The sequence below is a fragment of the Mugil cephalus genome, chromosome 7, assembly GCF_022458985.1.
Source record: "Mugil cephalus isolate CIBA_MC_2020 chromosome 7, CIBA_Mcephalus_1.1, whole genome shotgun sequence".
Taxonomy (NCBI): domain Eukaryota; kingdom Metazoa; phylum Chordata; class Actinopteri; order Mugiliformes; family Mugilidae; genus Mugil; species Mugil cephalus.
This window is the reverse complement of record NC_061776.1, coordinates 27735077-27757754: the sequence shown is the minus strand read 5'-3', so window position 1 is coordinate 27757754 and position 22678 is coordinate 27735077. Positions and strand designations below refer to the sequence as shown.

The 22678-nt window shown below is 40.2% G+C and overlaps 1 protein-coding gene across 2 annotated transcripts in view; it reads left to right on the top strand.

The window, feature by feature from the left end:
• Positions 1 to 2140: 2140 nt before the first annotated feature.
• The window catches only part of fam110b (family with sequence similarity 110 member B), a 29701-nt gene continuing 9163 nt past the window's right edge, over positions 2141 to 22678 (top strand). Inside the window, exons 1-3 of one of the 2 annotated variants that reach the window (XM_047590062.1) lie at positions 2147 to 2250; positions 5196 to 5279; positions 20413 to 21012. In XM_047590062.1, coding sequence (XP_047446018.1) covers positions 20890 to 21012 — 123 coding nt within the window. In that variant the 5' untranslated portion in view covers positions 2147 to 2250; positions 5196 to 5279; positions 20413 to 20889. Of the gene's footprint in view, positions 2251 to 5195; positions 5280 to 20412; positions 21013 to 22678 lie in introns of both variants that reach the window. The other variant, XM_047590063.1, reaches the window with a different exon arrangement.

Sequence of the window (22678 nt, the reverse complement as noted above, 5' to 3'; positions counted from 1 at the left end):
ATGCACATCCACACCCTCTGTTCTATCCAAACAGTCAACTTCCAAACTACAGAAACATTCTGGATAAAGTTTAAGCCAACATCCCTCGAGCCAATTGCCGGTGTGTCCACCAACATTTTTAACCATTCCCTCAAACGGGCTGTACCTGTCTAAAACCTTCCACCACTGTCCCTGTGCCCAAGCAGACAACAACTAACTAACAATATTTTACATAGCCTGTAGCTATACAATTCATTTATTTTTTCACCACATTGCTATTCATTTCTGCATTGTAGATTAATACTGAAGACATAAAGAACAGCAGAAACACACATACTTACATCACTGATTGAGATGATAAATTGGGCATAATGAAGAAGAATACAGAATACAGGTAAAGCTTTTTACACAGATGTACTCCAGTTGTTAATAGTGGGTTTAGGACAGAGGAGGGATATGCATGCAATTTGGACCATCTGAAGAACTACATAAACTATAGCATGTAGTAGTAGCATCGCAGATGCGCCTGTTTCTGTGGCCACACATGCCTTTTACATTTTGCTTCAACAGCCACTTGGTCTGATTTTGTGTGAGAGTCTCAGATGACAAGGATGCTGTCTCTGTACTCTGGTTTTTCACAGTTGCTAGGTAACAGTGTGGGGGTTGCCCACATGACAACACTGAGGCTCAGAAGCTGTGTAAGGGTGTGTGTGTGTGTGTGTGTGTGTGTGTGTGTGTGTGTGTGTGTCATGGCTAAAAATCACTGTTAAGAAGGCACACACTTACTGACTCTTGTCACATTTCTCTGTCTGTTATATGTTTAAGGATTTCAGATAAGATGCTTTTCTTTTCTTCTTCTTTTTTTTTTTAAACTTTTTTCTTCCTGAAATTCTCCTCCAGCACATGCATGTTGGTAACATCCACTGTCAGCTGAACACCATTCTGGGTGTTGCAAAGATTAAGATGGTTATGTAGAACTTTGTCTGCTGCACAGTTGCCTTATGAACCATTAAACGAAATAGGTTCATCCCGGAAGGGATGATATACTTCTTCATTTCGATGAAGAAGTATATCAGACAAAATGTCAGAAAAAAAATATGTCTTAGCTCCAGCTTTGAAGACGGTGTTTGACAACAGACAATGTATCCACCAAACAAAGAATGTTAATCTTGGATGGTGAATTGAAAATGCTGTGAATTTGATGAGCTTCACTTTTCTTTTCTAATCAGTGACTTAACACAAACTGTGCTGAATCAGAAGTCGATTCTAGAACCTTGAAACCCCTATTGTGGAAAACACACAATCGGTCTTTTGGATACAAATCTCAAATACAAGACAATAACTAACTTGTCATTTAGGCAGTAAAATGGCATAAAAAATATGCGTTGGGCGAAGAGAAAATGCTTAAAACACGGGGGATTTGTTTCGTGAGATCGTACATGAGCCACATCAGACTGCTGCCAGCAACAACGACGTACTGGCCCTTTAATGGGCGACTCCATTCAGATTCACAGGGGAGAACTCATTGGTCAACTTAAAATTCTCAAAATTCAGTAAAAACAAAAAAATACAAAGAGTCGCTGGGATATTCTGAAGATAATCACTCAGATGATCTTGGTATTGCAACTTAAATACTTACAATCAATTTCAAATGCAGTCAAGAGTATGTCAGGTTTCTCCTGTTCAGCTGCATCTATCAGTCTCGTTGCAGAGACAGCCGCCGGCAACTGCGTCAAGGTATCTGCACTGGTGGAATAGAAACCGGAAACACTGGAATTTAATGTACAAAATAGAGGGAATTAAATTGAGGACTAAGTAAAAAAATATCATTACATTATTATTACAATACATTCTTAATGTTCTTTTATAGTAGAAGTTTATTAGACATACAATACTACTGGCAAAATAAACAAAACAACAACAATAGACATCAGTGTATGTTTACTGAATTGTATTTGGGTAAAACTTATAATTTTCTTCTTCAACAACAATTTATAATTGAATTGATTTGAATATATATATATATTTTTTTTTCATACGATATCCGTGCTATAATACAGCATAATGCAGACAGCACAACCACATAAATATCTGAATCGCCCCACAGATTTTGGCCATCATTATGAAATTTATGAGCGGAAGTTCCGGTCTCATTTTCGTGCGGTCTGTCTGACAGTGGCGCTGGTGGCTGGGAACAGGATGCTGCCAGGCCGAAGAAACGCACCGACCTAACGGGGCAGCATCCTTTGTTTTCTGGAACTGGATAACCAGGTAAGGACGGATAGCTGTCTGAGCCTCGGGGCTATGCTGGATGCCTGCCGTAACTACATTTATTAAAACGTTACGGAGCCAGCTGACGATACGCAGGACCTGTATTTTTTTTTCCTCATTTCCAGCCATGTCGAAACTATAGCTATTGTTCGACACACTGTCATACAGGCAGCAGTTTAGAAAAAAAAATAACATAACGAAACATTTGTCAGTTTAGTTAGGTGAAGTATTATGTGGTGATGTGTTGTCTAAACTGCTGCTTGAGTTTCTGGTGATGTTACAGAACTAGTTTGCAGCGTAGGAACACTGTAAGGAACACTATCCGTGTAGTAATCCATCCAGGGCTGTGTTGTAGCATCGGTGGGCTTTGGCATTGCATTGCACCACCGCCAGCACGCACACGCACCGACCGATGCACGCACGCAAGCACGCACGCAGGTGTAGTTAGTGTTTGTGTCAGCTGTTAGTAATGGCGTCAGATGCACATTAGCAGCTCCTAACACATGTTTAATCTGCTCATACCAACTGGACGCTCTCTGTTTTGGCTTTGGATTAAGAATAGATGAGGCCTGCGGACTGGATTTTAGGGGTGTTGCAAATGGACGTTTCCTGAAATATATTTGAAATATATTTTCCCTTTGCGCTTTTTGTTGATATATACCAATTATCCCCAGCTCAGCTGAGTGTCATTTTCCATTTTAATAAATCTGCACCAATGCAAAAAATCTCATAAAATCAGGTGGATGGAAAACGTTAAAGCTTTGTGGCCGTGAATTTATCTTGGAAGGTTTACATTCTTAAACGTGTTCATAAAAATGTTACAAAAATAACAAAACAGCATAGTGGAATAGACTTGCAGTATACCATCAGAGCTGGTGATGCAGGTCAATCTTTTTACGTTCAGTTTCTGCTGTTATTTAGTTAAAAATGACGGTCAAGTGCTTCAGCTCTCTATAGAAGGGTGGTGGGTGGTGAGGGCAACTATCATGGGGTTAGGGAACTACAGTTTGTCTTCAGATTAGTTAATGTATTGTTTTTTTTTTTTTTCTTAGTCGATCAGGCCTTAACTTACCACTAAGTAAATGACCACTAGTACTTTCACTTTAATTCACACATTTTCTCATAAAAAGACATTTTACTCTGATATGTTGTGCAGTGAGCTTCATTAGTCGATATAGATTATTGTACCGTCTTAGCTTGCACCAAATTTGCAGAAACTAGCATGTTTTGCAGCGCATAAATGGGGAGATTTCAGACGGGATGTCTTTTAAATAAGACCTAACATTTAAATTTTTTTTGTTTTTTTTAGTCTTTGTGATCTACCGGTCAGTCGTAATCGACATATTGTGCAGCCCCTTGAACTGTACACTGTTTAGTTCTATAGATCTGTTTTATAGGTTCTGTGTGCAGAAGCAAACTGATTACAACTTGATACCTGTGGAACTTAACAACCCACAATGACAGACTTTGAACACCAACCAACCATGAGACTACATTCACTGTACTAGTCCAAATATTCAGCGACACAGCTACAGTTTCAATTTTAGTGAGTGTGCAACCACTCAGCTGTCCTCTTGTTTCGAAATACTGGTCGTATTAATGCCATCTGCACAATATTAACAATGACATGCATCTCGCAATCCTTACTGAATTTGCTCACTTTTGATATCTGGGTGAAGACTTTTTTACTAAACATTGCAACACATAGACAAATGTGATGCAAAGCGACTCATTTTTGTACTGCAGTCTACTGATGACCTCTGCAAATTGTTGATGTTGTGTTATAATATGACATGATTTTGTCTGAAAAAAATAATTAATAAGAGGCATTCTGCTCCATTCTCAGAAAAAAGTGGATAATTTAACCAGCTCACAAAACAACTGCCTGTTGCCGGCCTTAGTGTGATAGATTTTTGAGATTTTCTTTCACACCCTTTAACCTGCTTAGAGGGTCAGGTAAAAGTAATGGGTATTTTGCATCAAGTCCACAGTGAGAACCTTGCTGACTGTGCACTGCTTCTGTGTGCAATCTTGATGAGTAATGCCGGATGATTTAGTCTAGGCAAACACAAATAGTCAGGGTTTTTCCTGGCTGGAGCTTTAGCTCCAGGGCTGCAGTGTCCAGGAAAAATTGGGGATTTGATCAAATATGAGCTCAGTTGGGGAATGAAACACATTATGAGAAATGTCTGCATACATGTTTAAGATTTAGGTGGTCTAGATGTAATATATTGTCCACTCCTCAACCGATGTGTTTTTAAAAGTTTCTGTGTGTTTCAACACATGAACACATGAATGATTACATGTAGTCATTCTTCATAAACGACTACATGAAACCACTTCAAGCACCGTTTAAATGTAGTTCATCAAGACCATCAAGATCTATGTGTCCTTATTGTTGACACACCAATACAAACTACAAAACTAACCATTTGCCACAATTGTTGCTAATTTGCCTTGATAAAAATAGGTTTACCAATAGTTTCAGCCCTGATGGCACCCAAATACATACACTAACAGAATGAAGAATGCTTGTCAGTTAAAGGGAAGTCAGAAATACAATTATTGGAACAGATGTATGATTTTCTCCTTCCTCTAAAGTTTGTAGTGTGCGATATGGATTGGAACCAATAGATTCCTTCATAAGAGTTATAGACTGCCTAGTTTATAGCAACTGGGCAGTTCATTAACCAATTGGGAATTTGTCATCCATATTTATTTTGGCAACGAGAGAACAGTCAGAAGGTTAAAAGAACAAAATCTAGACAAACAACATTCACAATCACATATAATGAAAGAATCATGTGTCCTATAGTCAGGATTAGTGAGAGAAGAATGTTAAGAGCTGAAAGTTTGTTTGAGTGTGATGTGAGAGAAAGGTGTTGGATTGAATGAAAACACTGACTTCTGTATGTAGTATTTACTGATCTTGGCATATTTTACAGGGTTTGCTGCAAGAGGGTGTCATCTCACCTCAGCTAAGTTTTGCAATAGTCTGCAATGTCTTAAAGACAAAACATTACATCAAGGTAAGTCCAACATACGAAATGACAATGGCGTGAGTGCATAAGAATTTATCCTTTAACTAACGGTACTATGTGTGACTATCATTAAGGTGAGAAATAACTGTATTGCTACTAGGGATGAGCGAGTACAGCATTATCTGTATCTGTATCTGTTAACCATACGAATTCTCTGTACTATAAGTGGGCGGGATTTAACCCGGATACCCATTTCAGCCGAGTATCTGGCTCAACTCTAATTGGTACTATTGCTAAAAAATCTCAGTTTGCTTATGCGACTACGAGAGAGTGCTGTTAGCTGTGGGCTTCATAGTGGGCTCTGGCACACCTAAGTTTATATCAGACCTGGGCATTCCCGTCTGGCCCGCGGTATGTCAGTCATAAGCACAAATGAACAAGTATTTATGCTGTGCATGCAATACGACTGTGTTGCTTTTGTTTTGAGCCATGATGTATTATTTACATCATGGCACTGTTGGTTCGTTAATTCTTCAAAAAGTAAACGTGAAGCAGCTTCTTGCATCTATTAACCCTCAAAAGCCTGAACGGATCGCTGGCATCCATCAAAGCGGCCGATTTTGAATGACCATAAGTCACAGTGGTTTGCGCTATTGACAATATTCATTGTGACTGAACACTGGTTAGTTGTGCTTTTGCTTGGAAGACCTTCTTGACATCTCAAGGGTATAACTAACTTTGTTTTTACCAACAAATTCCTCCAAACAAGTCTCTCTTGCTGGGGCTCCGCAATCGTTGCTCTCAGACCGGCAGCCGACAGCAGCGGTGTGTCATCATTACCGTAATGGCAGCGTTTTTTCTAGAAAGCGCAACTTGAATATTGTCCATCGGGGAGTTACGGTAATTCAAATACAGCAAGCTTCTCTTTGTGGGCAGACGAACATTCAGGTCTTAAAGGGTTAAACATTTATTGAGATTTATTGAGATACAGAAAATAATTCATGTAGCTACATGGTCCCTCCTTGGTTCACTGACGTTTTTCAGAGAGGACAAATTTTCCAACATTCCAATGCGTTTTATCCAAAACTACAGATCGATTGTGTTTCATTTTCCTCTTCAACCTACAGCAAAACTCATAAATTTAAATAAATATTTACAGAATATTCTTATGTTTCTGATTAACAGTAGCAGCTTATCAACATATATAATTTATTGCTTTTTACAATGGGAGAAAATTAATATTTGAGCAGAATTACGTTCAAGTTATTGTTTGGTTTGACCCTCAACACACTTCAGATATTTCATGTGGCCCCCTGTAGAAATTAATTGCCCAGCCCTGGTTTATATACTATATGACCAACAGTATTCGCTTACCCCTCTAAACAACTAAATTCAGGGGTTCCAATCACTTCCATGGCCACAGGTGTGTAAGATCAAGCACCTAGTCATGCAGACTGCTTCTACATACATTTGTGAAAGAATGGGTTGCTCTGAGGAGCTCAGTGAATTCAATTGTGGTAGTGTGATAGGTTGTCACCCGTGCAACAAGTCCATTCATGAAAGTTCCTCGCTACTAAATATTCCACAGTCAACTGTCAGTGGTGTTATTACAGGTAGAAGTGATTGAGAACGACCGCAACTCAGCCACAAAGTGGCCGGCCATGTAAAATGACAGAGTGGGATCAACGAATGCTTAGGTGCACAGTGTGTAGAGACCGCCAACTTTCTGCAGAGGCAATCTGTGTAGACCTTCAGATTAGCTCAAGAATGGTGGCTAAAGTTCTGCATCCAAACCATACACCACCAAGTGACAATCTGACAATCTGATGCACCAATCTGGGTTTGGAGGTTGTCAGGAGAACGGTGCTTGTCTTGTCTTGTTGCAAGTGTTTGGTGGAGGGGAGAAAACGGTGTAGGGTTGTTTTTCATGATCTTGGCTTGGCCCCTGCTTCAGCATACTTAGAGATTTTGGGCATCCATTCTCCCAACTTTGTGGGAACGGTTTGGGGATGGCCACTTCCAGTTTCAACAAGTTCCATGAAGACCTGGATAAGCGAGTTTGGTGTTTAAGAACTTGCCTGACCTGCACAGAGTCCTGACCTCAACCTGACTTTGAGCCAGGCCTTCTAGTCCAACATCAGTGTCCACCTTGCAAATGAGCTTCTGGAAGAAATATTCAATATACCAATATTCCCATTAACCCACTCCTAAACCTTGTGGAAAGCCTTCCCTGAATAGTTGAAGCTGTTATATCTACAAAGGGTGGCCATCATATTAAACATCATATTAAACCCTATGCACCAAGAATAGGAGGTCACTTAAGTTCATATGCATGTAAAGATGGATGAGCAAATACTTTTGGCAACATAGTTCTTCTTAAAATAGCCAGAGGGAGCCCGAGGGAGAAATACGTTTATCGGGGCTATAATCTGAACTTTGGTTAGAGATGCTGTGATCATCATCTGTAAAAACTATTGGGTAGTCATGCTTCATGATTGCTTCAGTATTGTATTCTGCTTCTGATGTTTGAATGTTGACTCAGACTGTGGACTGTGTTGTTTATGCTTAATGTGCCCATTCTTCCTCTTGTCACCCTCCTTTGAGCTGTTTTCAGGATAGTCTTTTGAAGCGGTGAGCCTGCATGACACTTTTGCGTCTGAGCTGGAGGTCATAGTGACTTTCCTCTTACTCAGACAAGTTTAACTTTGTCCCTTTAAAGTTGTTGTCTCGTTCCTAACATAATCGTCAATGTGAGAATCACATGGTCTGGATGAAAATGCTCAGTGCCATAAAATCAAGCACTTCTAGGCAGGGACTCAGATAAGTACATTTGGGAGGGGAAGGTGAGACTTAGCATGTCTTTGTACAGACATGGGCATCATGTGATGCTGCTCTATAATGTTGAGAAACAGGCACTTAACAGGTAGAGTCACTCTCATCGTAGTTTGAAGAGAAAGCTGAATAATCCCGAAAGGTTCTGCTTTCAGAGTGATGAGTGGGTTGTGCATCGGTTCCTAAGTGGAACATGGTAATGAAGACCTTCTAGAGCAGTGATTCTTAACCTTGGGGAAAGGCCTTCTCTTAGACATAGAGGGCCGCAAATTTATATCGAGTTCCACGGTATCACATAACTTATCGGTTATAAACGCCAAAGATATTACTGTCATCAATGACAGTTAGAATATATAGCTTCCCACCTTGGCAGTAATACAACAGTCAGTTGTTTGGCTAGTGGATCTTTTCAAGAGAAAAGAAAATGGGCTTATAGATGTAGAACACCTATACATTAATGGAGATTGTTACACAAAGACGTAGTAACACTGTACCAGTGAGCAGACAATAGGCTAATTGGTTAGTATACTGTTCCACGGCAGCACACACAGCAAACAGAAAACTAAACTAAAATATCACTACAGCTAAAGAGTAGTCATTTAACACATATACACTAACATTCAGACACACTGGAACAGTCCGTCAGCCAAATAACAGCAGAAGGTTAAAACGGCCTCAGCATGATAACTTAGTCCCATGATTAGCTACTTACTAATAGTGTTAGCAGTTCTCTCCACCATGTTAACCACGCTAGTCTCCCTTTACTCTGACATTTTGGCTGTAGGTGTGTTAGGGCTGCACCATTCTGGAAAAAATGTGAATCTCGTTTTTTTTTTTTGTTTAGAATTTAGATCACGATTCTTTGGCACGATTTCTTTTTTTACAAAATGTTTATTGCGCTGATGAAATTTAACAAACAAAAGAAAACATTGAAATGGTTATAAAGGTGGCCTTGTGGTGCTGCAATGAGGGAAGAACACACTTTGCAATGCACCTCAGACTGTTTGTCATCACCTGGCTTAAATTCAAAATACTTTCACAGCGCCGAATGCGAACCTTTTTTATGCACGCGTTCGGTTCGGGTCTGTGGGTGACTCATACCTCTACCACCTGGAGTTTCTTCGCCATCCATTTAACTGTCTTTATCGCTGACTTCTCTCTGCCTCTCTCCCTCACTGTTTCCACACACTCAACTGCAGGCGGGCTTCCTCCACTGACGGAATCACGTGTTGTAAAGATGCCGGGAAGAAATGGGAGCATTTGTTTGTGATGCCGCTCGTGAAATAAATTGCCTAAGAATTGTTATGTTTGGAAATGAGATCATGTGTATGTGTGAATCGAGATCACGATTTTTTTAATGATTTATCGTGCAGCCCTAGTGTGTGTTCACGGGTCTGTGTGTATGTTCCCCCAATATAATGGTAGGGGAAACATTGATGTTACGAAAGCCTGTTCCACCATATACAGTAAACTCCATGTCCCCTCAGAGTCTAGTTCAAAAGAGTATGAAGTCAGTGCCTGTCACCTCTGTCTTTGAATGCTGGGGAGCTAACTTTATCCATGAAGATTGTTGGGAGTTGGTCCCAACTTCAAGACAATACTGAGTTAATTTTTTTTAAACGACAAGTGTGTATAAGTAACCAGAATCACATCGGCAGAATGACTGTGGTGGACAGAGAACCCACGTAGGACATGGTTTTCTTATAGCCATAGAAATTCCTTTTGCGCATGCTCAAAATAATTTAGAACATTTTGTACTCTAAATGACTCCTTTTCCAAGGCTGCTTTTCTCTGAAAAGCAAGACTTGTTACCCCATGGAAGTTCAGACTCAAGCTTCTTAACAGATAGGGTCTTTGGAAGTGCTCAGCACATCATACTTGTCACTGACTAGCTTGTCTTTCTCTCTCCTTCCCTCTTCTGCACTCACTGAAATTCAGGTTGCTGATAAATTAAGAGTAGGCAGACTTTAGGCTCTGAGCAAGAGAAGAAATCAATTTCTCTACATATAGGTACTGCCTTGTTGGGTCAGCAATGGAGGTTATGTAATACAACAAAGACATGGGCTTTCTCAGTGTAGCATTATGGAGCCTTGAAGTGATGCTTATTAAAAAATAGATTTTTGAGTACTAAGTGCTAACAGTAGTATTTATCTGCACCATCAAATACGGTTATTAGCATCAAAGTAAGTGTATATTATTGGACTCATTTCATTTTATTAATTCAAAACACAATTACAGGAAAATGAGAAAGAATAAAGAAACAGAAGAGTTGGAGATGAATATTGTGTGACTTGAGGATTCATATTATGGAACAGTCCATAAATGAATTTTATCAGCGTCCCAGTACTCAATACGCAAAATAGCAGTTACTTTATCATGTGTCATTGTACCTGTAATCTTTTATCACTAGTTTATTATTGTGAGAAGCTGAAAATGTGAAAAAGACTTGAAACAAAATGTTTAACACCTCTCTTGATGTGTGTCTTTGTCAAAATAATTGCAAAAAGTCTGCATGATTTGTATTCTAAATGTATCAGGCCTGTGCACTTGCACAGTGCCATCAGAGTAGTTTATACAAGAGGAGGGAAATGCCTTGCTTCATACCAACTTAAAGTGAAGAAGTATTGTCAGTTTCAGGTGTCACTAAAGCACTTCATTTTCTCTTCGCTGGGAGTGAATGCAGATTATTTTCAGCACACAATGCAGAATTTGGGTTTCTGGGTGAATTTGGGTGAAGCTAGACCACAGATGTTCTTAATAGCCTGCCGCGATATGTATATTGTCTTCTTTCTTACTGACTGGAGAACAAAGGTGTAAGTCAAATCACTCAGTTGCCTCTTTATTTCACCTCACAGTTTCCAAGTTCAACAAAGTAGTATAAAATGGAAAGACATTAGAATGATGCCACTCCCAGAGACTTTTATTGATTGGTGGAAGACAGCCTTGCACATGTTTTTTAATGATTTTGTCTGTTGCCAGTCACACACGAATGTTTGATTTTGTAACAGTTGGGATGCTGTGGCTTAGCTAATGGAGTGGGTTGTCCACTAATTGCAAGATTGTTTCTGCCCCCCACACATGTCAAACACTGAACCCAAAGTTGTTCCTGATTCCATTTAAGGACTGTGCACATGTATGAGTGTTTGAATGAGTGGGGAAATGAAAAACACTGTAAAGCACTCAGTTCTGACTGCATTAACATTTTATACCTTTTGGGGATCTGTTCACATTCTGCTGACTGCTGTGAATACTGAAGTATAAACAAAAACAAAAAGTATTAACCAGAATTTTGCATGTCACTGTAAATAAATCCTGCATGAGCCATCTGTCACTTGGCCTCATGTTGGAAAGACTGTGTGTGCATGAGACAAACGCACACACACACTAGTTTTTGTATCTTTTTTTTGTTTGTAGGGCTCCTTGGCAGAATGTATGGCCAGATTATTAGGTCAAATTAAGGTGAGGGACAGTGGAGACAATTGTGTGTGTGTGTGTGTGTGTGTGTGTGTGTGTGTGTGTGTGTGTGTGTGTGTGTGTGTGTGTGTGTGCGCACGCTTGCCTCCGTGCGTCTGTGTGTCCGTGTGCATGTCAGGTGGGTGAGGGTGGGAGAGCGACTTCCAGATGGCTACCCCAATCAGATTAAAGTTGTTAAACCTTTCTGCTCCATCACCTCTGAAGACAAAGGGGAGTGTTCATCAGTTTTGAAGGGTTATAGCAGTTTGTGTTCCATGAGCGTGCCTAATGAATAAATACTGCAGAAAACAAGTGCACTGTTTTCAGAGCTATTTTTGCACAGGAAGTAGGATAATCATCTCATCAAAAGCATTAAGCTTTGATATCTACATCTGTTACTGAGGTTGTGTAGCCCGTTAAAGAAAAGTTCAGTTCAGTTTTATTTGTGTCATGTCAATAACACTATAAACAGTCAGATAGAACCCAGCCTGAATCCTGCAGAGCAACCACTAAGTAAATAGTGGCAAGGAAAAACACTTTTAGCTTCCCAATAAAAAAATACAGCAGTTTATGTTGCTGGTTGTTTGTGGAATGCATGCTCTCACACTTGCACTGAAGTTTTTAATTCGCAGCACAACTGTTTCTGGACTTGTACATAAGGCACATTCGTACTGTGACTAGTGAGGCACTCTTTTATGAAGTCAGTATCTGAGAAAGGTTTTCCATGTCTGGCAATGAGTTCAGTATCTAGGAACTGGCTATTGTGGCATTTTCCTGGGTTTTGCAAGTATGGGAAAAAAAACAGTTGTTAGTTGACATTTGCTTAATGTTGTGCTGTGGTTCGGCACCAGTGTACATTTAACGTTTGATTTCGTAGTGTTGTTTTTATATTATATACTTTATAGTATGTTATATATTATTCATTGCATAGCAAACAGACGTACTTTCTGTGACACATTGTCATTTTTGATCACCTTCTTTGATTAATTAATTAAACCACCTCCTCCCACACTCCACTTGCCTTTGGAATAAGAACGTCCTCATTGACCACCCACAGAGAGTTAAGGTTAGGCCCCACTTTCCCTGCCTCAACACCAGCTCCCCACAGGGATGTGGTTGAGTCCCTTACAGTACACTCTCTGTACACATGACTGCACCCCTACCCAAGCAACTCCATTGTGGACAACACGACAGTGGTTGGGCTAATTGCAGGGAGAAATGAGCATGAGCATACATGGATAATGTGGAAAAGCGATCATCACGGTACAGCAATAACATCCTGGTCCTCCACACCACAAAAACTAAGTAAAGAAGAGTGGACCTCTGGAGAAACACATCCGACCCTAAGCCTGTATACATCAACAGGAACTGTGTGGAGAGGGTTTCTGACGTAACCTCGAAACCAACACCACAGGACTGATTGAGAAGGAATGGCACCAACTCCATTTCTTGAGGGGCCTAAAAAACAATGCCCTAGCCAAGGAGCTGCTGGTGTTCTACTTAATTTTATTTTCTATATCGCACCAAATCACAAGAGATGTAATTTAAGGTTACCTTTCCTAAAGTCAGTACCATAAACTGTTATTAAACAAATGAAATAATAATTTATCTTCTTTACATGACAATCAGTCATTTCTGTCTCTACATGGACAATAGGTTCAACCTAAGCACATGTGACAAATGTGAAATGGTCTGAAGATGCCATGGAGAACGTTATGCTGCCTGTAACGTTGTTCAGCATGACCGGTTTGGTGGTGGATCACTGATGGTCTGAGGAGGCATACCCATGGAAGTATGCACAGATGGTACCATTTAGGTTTCATGAAGAAAACCTTGGACCCAAAAGGCGTTGAATAAAGACAACTGGACTTGTAGCATTTACTTGAAAACATTTCGCCACTCATTCGAGTAGCTTCTTCAGTTCTGAGGGACTAGTGGGAAGAGGTGTGGAGAGAAGCTACTTTGATGAGTGGCAAAAAGTCTTCAAGAAAATTCTACAAGTCCAGTTGCCCTTATTCAACGCCTTTTGGATTACCATGACCTGGATGACTGAGAACCTTCACAGACAAAACCTTGGATCTATTGTCAGATTTTACACTAGTGCAGGGATCCTTGGTTCCTCCTGTTGTACGACAAAACCTGGCTTTATGTGGTGAGAGTATTACAGGCAGTTGCTGGAGGATGAAGGAATTGATACCACTGAATGCCCCCCCACGCTTGCCTGACCTAAATCCAATAGAACACCTCTGGGGAATTATGTTTCTGTCCATCTGACTCCACCAGGTTGCACCTCAGTGAGTCCAGGAGCTCAGTGCAGTGGTTCAGATCTGGGAGGAGATACCCCTGGACACCATCTGTTGTCTCATTAGGATCATGCCCTACTGTTGTCAAGGCATGTATACAAGCACATGGTTGCCATACACACTCCTGAGCACCATGTAGAGTTGCTGCATGAAATTTCAACAAAATGGACCAGCCTGTCTTTGAATTTAGCCCTCTGTAGGTTGATAATTTTCATTACTATCACCTGACGTAGCTACATCGTACCGTAACCTGGCCTCCCCAGAAATTAACCAAACAAAAACCTGCACTTCACACAGCTTGTGTGAAATGCAAATCTTAACTATAGGGCTTTTTCCAACTACCACTTGAAAAGTAGCAATTTAGGAGTTTGTATTTGTGCCACTGTTTTTAAAGGTTAATGTGAGTAATTTTAATTTGTTGCTTCAACCTTGATGATATGTCACAGGACAGACCATCATTGGAAAAAAAACATAATTCTTGTGTCCACTTATTAAGTACCCCTTTCTCTGTGAATTAGTTTGAAACCTTTTTTTGAAATACTTATCTCTTCCTTCTTTCGTTGTCTTCTGCTCATAGGGTTTAGTCTCTGATTGATTATGGCAATACTTATTCAGGCATTCCAGCATCATACAGCCCTGAAACACATAGCACACAGACATAAACCAATTTGCTTTTTCTTTTCTTTCCCCCTTGAGATGTCAGCCTCCTTTCTGATTGGTTAAAACTGGAAATTGGAGTTTTTGTCAAAATCAAGGATTTGAGGATTCAAGGATTTTTATTTGAGATGGACCGAAATTTTGTAACTATAATGTAGACACAAGTAAAAAGTATATGATACTAGTAGCAGTGTCTAAACGAGATAAATCAAGTAAGATAAGCTAAATAAAGTTAGAAAAAATATACATAAAAATAAAACGGCAACAAGCAGCATGAATAACGGAAGAGCAGCATGGATTATTCAGGTTATACAGGGAATTTTAAATGTGCAAAACACTTGAGTTGTGCATTCACATAGCTCCACCAGAGTTAAATAGTCTTACAGCTTCTGGGAGACACTTGTATTCCACAAGGCGGGTTTGTGAAGAAAAAGCTGTTCTCACCAGCAGGGTGACTGGGGCAGTAAGGTAAGTCTGTCTATAAGATTTGATCTGTGGCTGTTGTAAACTCATTAGCTAAGGCAGACATCAGCTTAGTGTCACTTGAACCCAGGCTTGTTCAGTGCTCCAGTACTGCTCCTGATTATTGTCTTTCAGTAAAGGCATGAGAAGGGCAGGTGCTGTTGGAAAGATAATTATTCCAGTACCGGTAGTACTAGCCATTAGCATCTGCTAGTGAGTCTTCATTGGGTACTATTTGAAGTACAGGGGGCAGGTTTGGCTCAGTAAGCTGCATGGGTTGTCCACGAACCGAAGGGTGAGTGTCTCACACATGGTCACATGTGTCTGTAAGTGTAAATCGCTTTGAGTACCAACAGCTAAAAAAAGCCCTATATAAAGGCATCCATTTTATTAGGTCTCTGTTTCAGTCTCAGAATTCTTTTAATGATATGTGTTCAGCACACCTGACATCTGGAGCTACCATAACTGAAGATAAGCATCAACACGTTAGCACATTGCTGTGTTCCACACAACAATGTGTGTCTACATACAGAATTTATGCCATTGGTTTAACTATTGTTGCAACTTTTTGCTTATTGTCTTCACTTGGTCTCAGCAAATGTATAATAAGTAGCTCTGCCCTTCACTTTGTCAAACCAGATGGCCTTGGTGTAACACACAATCAAAAAACAGACACACACCTACTGGTTGTCTGTTGAAATTCTTAGCTGCATATTCAGCACAAAGAGATTTTGAGTGACCTATCAGAATAGTTATTTATAACATGGGCAGGACCTTGTTGTGTGGCCCTTGCTGTGGGACCCTGCTCTGTTGCAGGCTGTCCACCTCATAGCCTGCTGAGAGAGTGTGGGAGGAGAAGATTAGCAGATGAACAGGCTAAGGTGTGGAAAGGGAAGGTAGAGAAGAGCAGAATGTTGCGAGAAAAGGACACAGAAAAGAAGAAGCAAGATGACTTTGTTGTACTTTGAAAGGTCAGCATAAAGAATTCATTAGCTTGTGTATTTATATGTGTGTATATGTGTTTATTTGAAGAAGTAATGATTAATTACTATAAAGGATTAAATTGATCTCACATGGTAAGGTTCACAGGCGTCTACAGTGTTTTGCCTTGTCAACTGGTCATTACAATGAGCTTTTTAGTGTCTGTGCACAACCTTCACTCAGTGCTTTCAGTTATCTTCAGACAATCTGTCAGTTTAAATTTCAGAATTTCTGCTCATGTTTTATATGCATAACTTTCATACCAGGCTTAGACTGTATCACAATTTAAGTGCACAAGAGTTGATTGAAGTCCCAAAGGTATGATCTTAAACACTGTGAAACGTTCACGCCTTTTATGAAGAAGAGATTCTGCATTAATGTGATATATTGTAGTTCTGACGTACACCACCAGAGGTCAGTAATCAGTTGGAGCAACAGATGATCAGCCAAGCTGTAGGGAAAGTGGGCTTTCTGTATGAGTTCTGATCTAATGATAGAGGTGAGCCAAGCAATACAGACATAGAAGTTTTACTGAATTCATTTAACACATGGCCTGCAGGTTCCTCTGAATGGAAGCATTTGAGTAAGGAATCTTAATAAATATTCTGTAAAGTCAACACAACACATAACCTTATGTTCATCCAGTGACCCAGTTTACACCAGAGTAAATGGTAATTCTTTTGGCAAGATGAATAAAAAATATAAAAACACATGTACCATAGGAAATGTAGCCAACAGTGGTATACAGAAATGATTACGTCTCAGGTCATTTAATGTTCAGGTCTTTTTGAGGTTGAACTTTCAAGTAAGTTGTTTGAGCAGAGATAGAATCTAAACCAATTAGGAGAGCAATATGGTTCATGCAGATGTTCTGTCAGCTTCCATTTTAGCTGTCAGTTGTCTGCTTTTTTATAGGATCATGGTATGCAAAGGTTGAGGGTGTGAGACACGATTGAGCACTTCAAATGGTGAGCATGTAAGGGATAGATAAGATTCATTATCATTGAATAAACAGGCCCACTTGCTGCTTTGTGTATCAATTAAATACAGAACTAACAGCATTATATAACTTTACTCACTATGCTATGACATAGGCCAGCCCTTTTTCATAGCGAAAATTGTCCAGGTAATTAGTACTAGGCAGAACGTTGAGATACTGAAATGGCATACATGTATGATAAAGTTTGATTCTTTTTTTATATAATAAATTTGTGTACAGTTCACTCTGGTGAATTGTCCATAAAGCATGAAAATGCACATATTTTCCAAGCCTAAGTCCTTCACATGACATAAAATGCATTCAGTCATAAAGTGGCAGTGATTCACAGTGAAGGGAACTTCTCTTTTCCATGACATGTTCAGCCACCCTGCATTGCACTTCATGTCTCTATTCTCCGTTGATACTCTCGGTGTTGCATTAGGATAGTTACTGAAATGTGACAAAGGTACACAGCCAGTGAGTAAAGACATTAAACTGGTACAACATAAGGAGTACACTTTACTGGCTGTAAATAAGAAAAGTTATTCAAGGCATTATGACCACTCACAGACGAAGTTATTGTTTATGTTGTGTCAACACAATATGTCAGATTTTAAACGTCCCACATAGTGCTCCCTGTTGGTAGTGACAAGTACCAATCAGCTGTGGTCCCCAGAGGGACAAACCATGAACCAGGGACAGATTATTAGTGAATGTGTTGGAACATGTTTTCTGCAGTGGGTGCAATTAACAGCTTTCAGGATTTTAAGGATCTGTTTGAAATCTCAAAATTTAAATGGTCCATCTCTGGAGGATCCCGACAGTCAGCCACATTGCTTCTCCTATATGTGACACAGAACGATGTGACTATGTTTGTTCAACAGGGCAGGCTTTGACTGACAGGAAATACTCCTCTAGGCTTTAGGAGATCAGTAATGTACTCTTACTCCGAGGATTAATGCTTCTAGTCCAATGTTACAATCACTGCTTGCACACAAAACACGTTTTTGGACATAACCCAAGAACTCATCTACTATTTGACAAAATGTCGCATGTTTAATAGGAATTCACCCTCTTCATGTGTTCTCCATGGTTGACAACAAGCTTGGGAGACCTCCTGTTCCTCTCTTAATCCAACACAAGATTATTGTTTTTGTTGATATTAGGCTGCAGGTTTTTGTCATTCTACCATGTGACAAAGCTGTTGTCTACTTCCTGTTACCTCCTCTTCAGGCATTATATTAGGGAAAAAAATCAAGCTTTAAAAAGAAGCACTGAACTTTGATAAATACCAGTGGGAATGGGTAGGGCTTAGTGGAATAGCTCCTCGTGGAATAGCCATGTTTCTCTTTCTCTCAATCTGATGACTGTCATGTGTTTGGAGACAGATACAAAGTGAAAGAAGTAGAATGGGTGTTTCAGCTCCTTTTTAGTTTTTCATTTTTGAACTAATCACAGTGGTGTTTCATTCAAACATGCATTACATTCCATATACATAAGTTTACAGCTGCCTTTCTCATACTGTGTTCGCTGGGAAATTGGACACATGCTCCTAATCCTGGTGAAATGGATTTATTATATGTTTGTTTCGTTTATGTGATCATTATAAACTGGGCAGTGGGCCCTGTTCAGTGCAGAAATCACATAATATGCTTCAGATGTCAAAAAATATCGATAACCAGTGATGCTGGCTCTTTGACTTTAATCTGTCTTTGTCAAACAGTGACTTCCACAAAAACACGTCAGCTGTGCTGCTAACATGTGAAATATCTTTGTGGAAGACCAGCAATGGGTCTCTGACCTAAGATGCTGAGGCTCCAATCTCTTTTTTTATTATCCAGAGCAAAAAGGCTAAATAAATATGGCAAATATCGGTTATGGACTGCAAAAATTAATTACGAAATAAGAAATGCTTTCTAATAGTGTGCACCCGGAATACATGTATTGTTTTTTTTGTTGTTTTTTTTTTTAACGGTGCTTTGCTTTTCACAGTGTTCAGTTACTTATGTTGTTTAGTTTGTTTATTGTAGTAAGATTACTGTAAATGCCAAGTAGACTAAAGAGAAATTGAAGTCAAGTTCCAGGTAACTGTAGAATACAAAATAGGGCTGCATTCGCATGGAATGGGTGCTTTATCCATGTTGGGGCGCATCCATTGCCAGTCCCTGCTGTGTCCTTAGCTGAAATGACATACCCTTAAATTCAGTCTTACCTTGTAGCCCCAAAGCCCACGTCCACACAGATATGATTTTTGGATGAAACCACAAATTTAGGCTGACGGTCATGACGGATCTGGATTTATTGGTGACTGGAACTTCACCTTTTTGAATCCAGGTCCCGGAGTGAAAAAGAAGATACGGACATGATGATGCCATCACCAAACCCCTTGCCCCTGCCCCTTGACCCTCTACCTCCTGATCATAGGAACAACAACATCAGTGGTGGCTACAGGCTTGTGATGGTGCTGCATCGGATATTGGCCCTTGTAGCTAGATCCAATATATACTGTTGCTTCCCCACTACCATGAGCTAAAAAAATTACAGATTGTATGTTTGTGTACAGCCTGTAGGGTTGAGGCACATGCACTTGCTCTTTTTTTGTCTGAGTTCTGTAGCAGAAACAGCGCCACACTTAGGCCTCGTATGTGCACTACAGCGTTTCTACAACTAAATGTGATTTTTGCAATGGATCCAGCTTTACGAAGAAATTCTCGAAACAATCCCAAGCAAAACTGGAGAAAAAAAGATTGTTTTGTTTTTGTTTTTCATCTATCATATGTGGAAATCAGTTAAACCAGTTGCAAAGCTTTACCTACCCACACGGAGAAGTATATGTTAAACTTATTCTGTACCAGGATAGTGTCAAAATGTGTGCCACTGAACAGAACCAAATGAAAAATGAGAGCAATGCTGGTGGGAATGAATGATTAAACACAAGTAAAACAAACAAACAAAAAAATAAAATCAATATCAGTCACTCTACTTTCTAATAATAGATTTATTATTTCTAATAATAGATCTAAACCTGGACATGCCTACATAATGAGTGTCTGCAAGATGTTTGAATCAAGAATGTGACTCGTCCTCAGAATCTATGGTAGCATAACTGGTTTGTTGTTAAATAAATGGATGAGAAGAGGTTTGGAGGGTGAGGCAGGTGTCTGCAGAAGTGGGCTGAGGCTGAGAGAGGGGCTTATAAATCAAAAAGAGAGTAAGACGGTGTGTCCAAAATTCTAACTTCATTGTTTGACTTAACAGTCTAGTGGATAAGTGAAATGATGTTGTGCATACAGTGAAGAAATGATGAACAGAGGATGCATGTTGTTTCGGTGTTATGGCGTACTGTGCTAGGACAGATCATTATTTCACCTGTGGCTTAACTGCTGTCACAAGTTAAAATGTCTGGTGTGAAAAAGATCTATTCCTGCTGTCGCTGCTAGGTGCATGATGTCATATGCTAACTCTAACCTCATTGACTGTTTCTCTCTCTCTCTTTCTTTTTGGCCTGTTTCAGATTGTGCGGCAAGTTGAAAGAACTGAAGCAAGGCTGAAGAGGGAATGGGGCTTACTCTTCTTGCCATCCTTTGCTTTTCCCTCGGTCCTGTGGAAGCGCTCATCCACACCACTGCCCTGTAACGCACTCATCACTCCTCTTGCTTCTGTCCATTCTGTCACTGCAGTCATTTTCTCTCCATTTTTCTTGATGAATAGGTCAGCCATATCCAAGCTCCATAACCCAGTAGAGTTTGCTAACAGAAAGAGTTCATCCAAGCCCAGCAATGCAAAAGTAGATGTGACTGCAGCACTCCACTAGCCCCCTTAGTTCAACATCTGAGTCAGTCCCACAGACAGGAGGGCTTCATCTCTTTCTAGACTTTCTCTTCTCCACATTGTGTCTTCATGCTTTGGGGGTCATCCAGTGCCCCTGTCCTCTGTCGACGCCCCTGCACCTGTTGCAACCACGGCCGACCACCCCAGCCATCTCGCTGCCATGCCGACAGAGACACTGGCTCCAGCCCTGCCAGATAGCAAGGCTGCTGGCCCTGCAACGCACTTCGGTTCCACTGTACCCCTACGCATCCTCAACAAGGGTCCTGACTACTTCAGGAGACAGGTACAGTAGTGTGTGCACAGCTGTATACAGCATATACAGCTTTTCAAGTAAATCTTGTATTGAACTGAAACATTTTGACCATACTTGTTTTGAAGTGTTTCATCTCTGGGTGGACAATATTTTGAAATAGGATTTCTGTCTATTACTAATACAAGGACCATGCTCACTATTATCTGTATCTCTTACCTATTTCTAGTTTATTTTAATGCTCTAACATTAATCTGTATTGACTGCTACAATCACCAAATGATGTTAAATGTATTTTTTAGTTTGTTTTTTGTAAAGAATAGATTTTGTAGATGTTCTTTTCTATATATTTTATATTTACATACATACAAGAGAGAGAATAGCAAATGGCAGAATAGCAGAAGCAAGTGGATAAATTCATAGATTTGAAGCATAGTAGCACAATATTTACATGTAGACACTTAATTGCATAATACATAGGACACTAGTAATGGATATAAAGGACGCATCAAGCCATCATTAATTACTATTAACTGTACTAAAAAGTGTTCTGCAGAGCACATCGTCAGACATACAGTCATGAAGTATGTGATACTGAGGTCTTTTAGTGAGGTTGTCAGTGGTCCATGCAGTCAGTAGGCTGTCGACCCCTGCTTTACCTAGCTTCCTCTTGAGGGTGGGGACAGAATAACATATATCTGTTACACATTCGTACATACACACATCTAAGTGCAGTACCTGTAGAATCTAATCATGATACAAACAATATAAAGGATATAGCTGTTGCGTGTTACATGAGAGATCGATAATGAATATAAAGCATGTATGCCCCATACAACTGGCAGTGACAAAAGTAGTCTGAGAACATGTGAGTAAGCTGCTGTAATGATTCAATATAAGAGGTATTGGATTGGAGAATTATTCAGGTGAGGTGCTCCAGCTGCTACTGGTGGGTGTGCAGTAGCTGTCGATGAAGGTGGAGTTGGAGCTGAAGGAGGAGGGGGGGCAGGAAGGGTTAAAGTTGGCCCAGCTGCAGGGTGGGTGTCGAACCTGTTGAAAAAGTGGTTGAGCTGACACATCCTTCCATCACCTGGCTGCTCTTCCTGCCATAGCCTGTGAGAAGCTCCTTTGTGTTAATCCAGGATTTGTTGTTAGGGAAGCAACGAACCGTTCTAACTGGGATGACAGTGTCCCTGCAGAAGTTTATGTAGTCTGTGATACCGTCCACCGTGTTGTTAATTCCACAGACTACATTTCTCCATCAACAGTAGAACCCCCGAGTAGTATACTCCAATCCGTGGAGCCAAAACAGTCCTTCAGGGCTTCACTGGTCCCAGGCGTCCACTTCCTGAATGTGCAGTTAGACGCATGCAGCCTCTGTACAGAGGGGATGTAGGAGGGCTGAAGTTAGGCCAGGTTGTGGTCTGATCTACCCAGCAGTGGTAGGGCTTCAGCACTGTAAGCGTCTTTAACATTCACACAAAAAATATTTAACTAAAAAAATGACAGAGCAATCATAAAATGGTTCATCGCTAGAAATAACTTTAACCAAGGCTGCTTCTCTAAAGTCCTCAAAGTGCCTGAGTTGGCTCAGGCACTTGGGTCTACCTTGGGTCCAGAGATTTGTTTTTAAGTGAAGGCCTAATTACAGAAACCTTAAAAGACTGTGAAAAGTACCATGAACCTGTTACTAAAGAAA